Source organism: Gouania willdenowi, chromosome 4 (genome assembly GCF_900634775.1).
Source record: "Gouania willdenowi chromosome 4, fGouWil2.1, whole genome shotgun sequence".
Classification (NCBI taxonomy): Eukaryota; Metazoa; Chordata; class Actinopteri; order Blenniiformes; family Gobiesocidae; genus Gouania; species Gouania willdenowi.
The window spans coordinates 38087726-38096645 of NC_041047.1; the positions used below are offsets into that span (position 1 = coordinate 38087726).

Genomic DNA, 8920 nt, shown 5'->3' on the forward strand with positions numbered 1-8920 from the left:
AATCGCGATTAATTGATTCAAAACCTTATTAATCAAAATCGAATCGATTCCGGATATTGGCCATGATACCCAGCTCTAATGAAGAACAACAGTAGCAACCATTTCTAGATGCCTTGAGTTGTGGACGACGTGTGCAAGTTACATTCCTACTGTATTTTGGCAGAAAAACTACTGCCTAAAACAGAGAAGTGTGCAAGAACACAAATGACGAGTTCAAACTGCCATCAACAATGGGACACTTCCAGTGTTTGGTCCTTCATCGGCCTGTAGAACGCTGAGGTGACAAACTGACTCCATCATTCAGGATTTATTATATTTTGGCAATTTTAGTCCTCGCTCTATGAATGTAGCATGTCGTTACAACTCCTGTACATTTGGTGGTGGTATGCATCGCCTCCGTCAATAAAACCAAAGAAGAAGACGCGCTTGGTCCACCAGAGAAGAAGAAGAATACATTGGTTTTGACCGAAACACTTTTCCCACCGACCAAACACCATGTTCAGCCTGGGTGTGCGTTAGTAAACCGGTCAACGTGTCAGCAGAGCGACTGTCGGTTGAGACGCAGTGAAAACAATGAAAGTTTCGCTTAAGTTCCAGTTTGTCATGTCGACGCATCGCTCTAAAAAACTCTGACCACGCATCAGAGATTCTCTGGACTTCATCACGACTGATTTTATTTGAGTCTTTCAGCGGCACAGCCAGTTGTAGGCCTGTACATTATTATTTAATGTATACATGAATGGGTCAAATTAATCATATTTAGTATTTTATTTGTATTATATTATATTGTACATTGTTGGAATGTCGGTGCTAAATAAATTTTTTTTTTTTTTTAAGCATTAATATTAATTTGTGCAATAGTAAGGTTTTAATTTTAGTGAGGTTAGTAACATTCAGAGCCATAAATGCAATGGGACAAATAAATGGCTTAATCATGTTTTTCTGCGTTTTAGTTTTCGGCCTTAGTTTTCTCATTTTTGGTTTCGGCCAAGAATTTTTTATTTAAAAAAAAAAAAAAAAAAAAAAAAAAAAATATTTAAAGAGTAACTAAACCCCAAACTGTAGAATATGTGTATTTGGGTATTAAGTAGTGCATGCAGGTCTATGATTAATTGTAATTAGTAATTAAATAAATATTGAAAAAAAAAGTGTATTTTCATTATTATTGTTGTTAGTATTGTTGTCGTTGTTGTTTTTGTTGCTGCTGTTGTTTTTGTTGTTAGTGATTTGACCAGGCAAACCCGAACCACGGCTGGCTTGACCGCAGTGTCCATGTGGCTGCTGGAAGTGACACTGAGTTGTTGCTGCTGCTGAGGTTTGTGCACATAGAGAGAGAGAAGCACTGCAGTAAAATGCTTCTAACAGAGCATGTTATATTACTGTGATGTTGCTGTCGGACTAACGTTAGCCTGTTAGCTCCTCTGAGGGAGGGACTTTGGAAAGTTTGGAGGCAGGGCAAGAGAGCAGCGGAGAGGGAGGGGGAGAGAGGGATCTGAGAGTTGCGGACTGCACCTTTAAGTGAACATCAGTACGGCTTTAGATCCAATAGGTCCACCTCAAAGGAAGTTACGAAACTAATACTAATAAAAGAGATATCAACATCTATTGAAAACAATGAGTATGCTGTTGGAGTTTTTATTGATCTCAGCAAGGCCTTTGACACAATAGATCATTCGTTGCTTTTAAATAAATTAGAAAGGTATGGTGTCAGGGGCTTAGCACATGCTTGGCTGAAAAGTTATTTCAGTGATCAATATCAATATGTACATATTAATAATACAAACTCAGTGGAGGCAAAAATAACCCACGGTATTCCTCAGGGCACTGTTTTGGGACCTAAACTGTTTATTATGTACATAAATGATATCAGTGAAGTCCTAAGCAAATTACAATGTATCCTATTTGCTGATGATACCAGTTTGTAATGTTCTGGACATGATCTTGAGCTGCTTTTGAATACAGTAGGAACTGAACTTAATATATTAAAAAAAATGTTTGATGTAAATAAACTTTCTAAAAATCTGCATAAAACTAAATATATTGTATTTGTAAATAAGAAAGTTAACAAACCATGTAGAATTGAAATTGGGAAGATAGAAATTGAAAAGGTGTATGTAAAAAAAATGTGGTTATCAATACTGATAAGTTAAATTGGAAAGTGCACATAAATATTCTAAAGACTAAGATTTCTCAACTTATTGCCTTATTATGTAAAATAAAACCTCTGTGAATCAAAATGCTTTATATATACTGTACAATTCCCTCATCCTACCATACCTAAGTTATTGTGTGGAAATATGGGGGAATACCTATAAAACTAATATTTTCCTATTACAAAAGAAAGCAATTAGTGTGATCAGCCATGCAGAATATCTTGCTGCAACAAATCCACTTTTTATTAGATTAAATATCTTAAAATTTCATGATCTTGTTGATGTTTATATAGCAGTTTTGATGTACAAGGCACACAACCTCATGCTTCCTTACTGTCTACAAGAGATGTTTCACACAAGAGAATCTAGATACAACCTCAGAGGCACTGATATGCTACAAAAACCCATGGCGAGGACTAATACAATGAGGAGGTGTATATCAGTCAAAGGAGTTGATTTATGGAATGGTTTACGTTATCAACTTAAAGACTCCAAAAATATTAATGCATTTAAAAAAATCTATCAGTTAAAAGTTATGCAAAATTATAGTACACTCGAATGAAGATCATTAGAAAAGAAGTTAAACGCAGATGCAAAACATAATTTTGATTCTTGAAGTTGAAGTTTTGTGCTTATATGTTACCATCGTTGGTATTACAGTAACTGTATTATGTGCCATCTTTGGTAATAGTGTCACAGTTGTAAATGGGGTATAAGTATCGACTTCAGCCGAAACCCCTTCATTTAGCTCTTAAAATACTTAAAGTACATGTTTTTTCTTTTTTTATTGTAATGTACAAGATCTCTGAAAACATGACGTGTTCTAAATGTTTATAATGACCGAAATAATTACAAGTACTAATGTTACTGTCATTGAGTTGTTTTCATATTTTACTTTTACTTTTTTGAGTATATTTCTAAATCAGTAAATTTGCTTGTACTTACGTACGTTTTATAAGAAGTAATTAATTACATTTCTACACCCAACCGTTACTGAGTGAATTATCATTTCGTTTTAAAATGTGAAACTACACAAAAAATGAAATGACCAGACAACAATCAAATGCATCACATCATAGCCGACCAATCAGATTAAACGTAATGCACCAAAACAGCATTGAATGCAGGTTATTTTGTCAGTTTTACAGTTTAGCTATACTTTTATTTACTTTATTTTTATTTTGAATTGAATTCATTGGTGTAATTTTATTTAAAAAATAATTGCGCATTTTGACAAACCTTTTAATACAGATGCCTTTGTGGAAAATAAATGAAGTTCCAAATGTGAAAGATTTGATCTACAATTTATTTTTAAGTTTATACATGAAATGTTTACTGCATGCATGAGAACTGTACCAAGATGCATTACTAAAGATAAAAGTGGGGGTGAAAGTAACTCGTAACTTTTACTTTGAATACTATTTGATTGAGTTACTTTTTACTTGTATTTGAGTATTTTATGTATCACTTACTTGTACTTCAGTACAATTTCAATCAAGTAACAGTACTTGTACTTAAGTTGGATATATCAGTACTCTTTACACCTCTGAGGTCTAAATTGATGTTTCATGTTATACCAATAAGGCATCTTTCAGAAATTAGGTGGACTTGAGTTTCTTGAGTTGCCAGTCAAACTCTCAGATTTTTATAACTTCATTGGAAAATTTTTTCAAACACAATTTCACATCACACAACACACCAATCTGGAACAATAGATCTATTCTGGTGAGCAAAAGATCTCCCAATTAATAGATGGTGATGGAAACATTCAACAACACAATGATTTCTGGGAAAAATTTCAGATCATTTGTACTCGAAAAAATATAACCAGATTATTATGGCTCTTCCATTGTCACTTAAAATTTTGCTTAAACAACATATAATACATTCCAAAGTTATCCCTCAATTAAGACAGCTTTATATTAATGATGTTGTAATTTGTAACCTTAAATGTGATAACAAATTTATTAGAAACACTTTTTTGAGTTCCTGCTCCACTCACTCTGAAAAAAGTGATTACATCCTCAAAGATTTTAAAATTGACGAAAGGAAAAAGATGCAAATATTTAGGGAATTCAGTTTTGGCCAAAGTGAAAGAACTTCAGTTTAAGGTTATTAATAATGTTTACCCCACAAAATAATTACTGAGACAGATATTTCATTTGAATGTTGGTTATTGTGTATTTAGTGAAGTCGGGACTGAGGATTTGGATTATCTTTTCTTTTTGTGTGAAAAGTTTTTGGAGGGATGTTCAGAACTGGTTTCAATCTAAAGGGATACAACGTAATCTGTTCACTGTATCAGATGGGACATTTGGCTTGTTTGTTAATGATAATATAGTTGATTTTGGTGTGAATAATATTGTTTTGTTAGGTATATATTATATTCATAAATGTAATTTATTTAAATCTAAGCCTATTCTTACCCACTGCAGGAACAAACTTTAACTTTTTTTCAGTTCTTTATCTTTTCTTCATGGCAGAAATGCCTCTAGACTTGTTTCTTTTATGAAAAAACTTAGATTTATTTCAATAAGCCTTATCACACTCTGGGAAATCTCGCTCGTTTAGTTCTCGCGTATTCAATCAAAGGTTGAGAGGGATAAACCTGCCTTAGCTGACAGAGATTTAGGCTGTGTTTGAACTACTCGAACTAAGTTTGACATCATAATTAGTATTTAGAATAGACTTTAAAGTTCTGCTGCTGGTGTATAAATCTGTGAATAAGTTTGGTCCAGAATACATCAGTGAGATGATGAGTTTAAACTGCTTCATGTTTTCTGTTTCTGTTCTTTTTAATCATGTAAAGCACATTACCTTGAGTATGAAATGTGCTATACAAATAAATGTCCCTTGCCTTGCCTAAGCAACGGTTGTAAGAGGCACTCAACAATCTTAATTATTCACTAAATGTGTTACTGATTTAGATTTAATACATTAAAGCATCCAATGTGAACATTTTTAAATCCAAGTTAAAAGCTTTTTTTTTCTCTCTTCTGTTTATGAAATAAATAATAGTTTAAATGTTGATTTCATTCATTTTCCGACCCACTTATTCCTGTTTAGGGTTGTGGGGGTCTGCCGGTATCAATCTCCAGCTCTTATTGGGTGGGGGTACACCCTGGACAGGGTGCCAGTCCATCGCAGGGCAACACAGACAACCACTCACTCTCATTCACTCCAATGTGAGTGATTGAGCAATTTAGAGACTCCAATCAACCTTACAGCAGCACTGGGTGAACAAGCAGAACTCCACACAGAACGGACCCAGGTATCCACCCCAGGGATTGATCCCAGAATTTTCTTGCTGTGAGGCAGACGTGCTAACCACCGTCACCCTATTTCAAACTGTTTAATGTTTTTCAGCTTCACAAGGTCAAATAAAACACAAAGAAGTCAATTGGAAAAAATGAAGAGATATCACTGTTAGAGCAAAAGTTGGGCATTTGGAGGAGTTGCCTGTCCTGAGAAGTTTCTTGTTAGTCTTTGACCGTTGATTTTCGAGCTAGTGATGCTTTTCATTGTCAGTTCAATTAAATTGTTGACTTCATCCATCCATCTTCATACCCGCTTATTCCCGTTTATCAGGGTCGGGGAGGTCTGCCGGTGCCAATCTCCGGCTCTCATAGGGCACTGGTACACCCTGGACAGGGCGCCAGTCCATCACAGGGCAACACAGACAGACAACCACTCACTCACTCACTCCTATGGGCAATTTAGAGACTCCAATCAACCTTACAGTCATGTTTTTGGATTGTGGGAAGAAGCCAGAGTACCTGGAGGAAACCCACGCAGTACATATATACGTACATATATATATATTTTTTTTTATATATATATTATTATTAGTAATTATTAGTAATAATTATTTATATATTATTATTTATTATTATTATTGTATTATTATTATTGTAATTATTATTTATATATTATTATTAGTTTTAATTCTATTATTAAAACTAATAACTATTATTAGTTTTAATTCATCACTGCAGAGCAAACAGTTGGTTGAACAATGACTGATGACAAACTTTTGGGGTGTGCAGTTACATCAAGCCCTTTAATATTCTTCTCCTTCCTCTCCCTCATCTTCCACACTATCAGCGCCAACTTCTTCATAATCTTTCTCCAGGGCAGCCATGTCCTCTCTGGCCTCTGAGAATTCTCCCTCCTCCATTCCCTCTCCAACATACCAGTGGACAAAGGCTCTCTTGGCGTACATGAGGTCAAACTTGTAGTTTAGTCTGGCCCAGGCCTCAGAGATGGCAGTGGTGTTGCTCAGCATGCAAACGGCCCTCTGCACTTTGGCCAGGTCTCCTCCAGGAACCACAGAGGGAGGCTGGTAGTTGATGCCCACCTTGAAGCCAGTGGGGCACCAGTCCACAAACTGGATGGAGCGTTTGGTCTTAATGGCTGCAATGGCAGCGTTGACGTCTTTTGGCGCCACATCACCTCGATACAGCAGACAGCAGGCCATGTATTTACCATGGCGAGGATCACACTTCACCATCTGATTGGCTGGCTCGAAGCAGGCGTTTGTGATTTCAGACACAGACAGCTGCTCATGGTAGGCTTTCTCAGCAGAGATGACCGGGGCATAGGTGGCCATTGGGAAGTGGATACGAGGGTAAGGCACCAAGTTGGTCTGAAACTCTGTCAGATCAACATTCAGAGCTCCATCAAAACGAAGAGAAGATGTGATTGATGAGACGGTCTGGCTCATGAGACGGTTAAGATTAGGGTATGAAGGGTGCTTAATATCAAGGTTCCTCTGGCAGATGTCGTAGATGGCCTCGTTGTCCACCATGAAGGCACAGTCTGAGTGCTCCAAGGTGGTGTGGGTGGTCAGGATGGAGTTGTAAGGCTCAACTACAGCAGTGGAAATCTGGGGTGATGGGTAGACAGCAAACTCAAGCTTGGCCTTTTTACCATAGTCAACAGAGAGCCTCTCCATCAGCAAGGAGGTGAAACCAGAGCCAGTGCCTCCACCAAAGGAGTGGTAGATGAGAAATCCCTGCAGGCCAGTGCACTGATCCGCCTGTAAAAAAAAAGCAATAAAATCCTTATTAGTTTTAAGATTAGGTTTTATTTCCTGCAACTTTCATTTCTTTTAGCTGTACCATTTTACGAGTCCTATCCATAACAAGTTCTATGATCTCTTTCCCAATGGTGTAGTGTCCTCGGGCATAGTTGTTGGCAGCATCCTCTTTTCCTGTGATGAGCTGATCTGGATGAAACAGCTGACGGTACGTTCCTGTTCGCACTTCATCTATAGAGAAAATCAAAGCAGTAAAGTTATGTAGTTTCAAAATAATCTAATGAAATACACAATTCAGAATAATCTTCAATCCATAGACGTTTTTTTTTAAAAAAAAACATGACTTATTTAATTGGTGCAGTTTTCCTGATGTTTAGTCACAGGCCCAGGGCGCCATCTGCTGGAAGGGGGCCAAATAGCACCACATTTCTTTTTTTTTTTTTTAAATGATAATTTAAAAAGGTATAATGAACGTGAAACACACCCTTTACAATCACTGTACATGTTTTCTCCTAATTTAATATTAATACTAAAAACCTGTAACTTTATATGTTAATCTTCTGCTTTATTTTATTCTAATTCTTGTTCAATTCTATTCTATATACCGTAATTATATTATGTTGTTTGCACATTGTGTTCTTTGATTTGATTAGTCAGTAACACAAAACCTAAAATCAAACAGGAAAGTAGAAATGTCCTTGTACTGAAACTGTATATACTGTATTTTAACTTTTGATTGCACTGTTTTACATTGTTTTTGGATTTTTGCACCATTGTTGTTATTGTTTCCTTGAGACATTTGCACTATACCTGTAAGTGTTATGTTGTATTATTGTAATTTTAAATTTTAAAATAGGTTGTATATTTTTTCAATGGGTTTGTTGTATCACAGAATTGCATTGTTTTGTCTTGATATTTAAAAGAAATGATAATGTGTTCACAGTGATTCCAGTATAAAGAAGTATTCTGTGTATAGTTATAAGTTTGTTAGTCATAGTTCTGATATAATCATATAATAATGAGTAATGATATGATTACAAACCGATGACAGTAGGCTCCAGGTCTACATAAAGCGCTCTGGGGACACGTTTCCCTGTCCCAGTTTCACTGAAGAAGGTGTTGAAGGAGTCGTCTCCTCCTCCAGATTCCTGGTTAGAAAGCACCTGTCCGTTTGGCTGAATCCCATGCTCCAGACAGAAAAGTTCCCAGCAGGAATTACCGATCTGGACTCCAGCTTGGCCCACATGAATAGAAATAATCTCACGCTGCAGAGAGAAAACAATATATCAGGATCCTGGCATCACTTAATCATGACATCAGTTGGTCATATGCTAATTTGTTTATTGCAAAATCTAATCATTTGTTCAATTATGAATATAAAGCAGATGAAGACAATGAAATCCTGTCTTACCATTGTTTATCTTTCTTTTTAAATGCTCAGGCTTTGGAGAGAAGTTGTAGTGTCAGAGAGAACTTTAACTATGCGTTTCTACACCGTGTACTGTGAACTACACGCACTAAGTCTGACGTCATAACCAGTACGTCATTGCGTTCCAATAATGTACACATTACACGCAATGACGTACTGTGTACACACGCACTAAGTCTGACGTCATAACCAGTACATCATTGCGTTCCAATAATGAGCAAAAAATTGCCCGGATGTACACTATGGCCGTGTTGTAAATGTATTTTTTTTTACTTTTTGTGTTAATGTCGAAGATGCGAC

The 8920-nt window shown here is 36.2% G+C and overlaps 1 protein-coding gene across 1 annotated transcript; it reads right to left on the reverse strand.

Moving 5' to 3' along the window:
* Nucleotides 1-6194: 6194 nt before the first annotated feature.
* On the reverse strand, nt 6195-8692 carry LOC114462123 (tubulin alpha chain-like). The gene is made up of 4 exons (XM_028444782.1): nt 8603-8692; nt 8234-8456; nt 7274-7422; nt 6195-7191 (listed from the first exon to the last, which is right to left on the reverse strand). The coding sequence occupies exons 1-4, from the start codon at nt 8603-8605 to the stop codon at nt 6214-6216; spliced, it is 1353 nt and encodes a 450-aa protein (XP_028300583.1). The 5' UTR covers nt 8606-8692; the 3' UTR covers nt 6195-6213.
* Between the last annotated feature and the right edge of the window lie 228 nt (nt 8693-8920).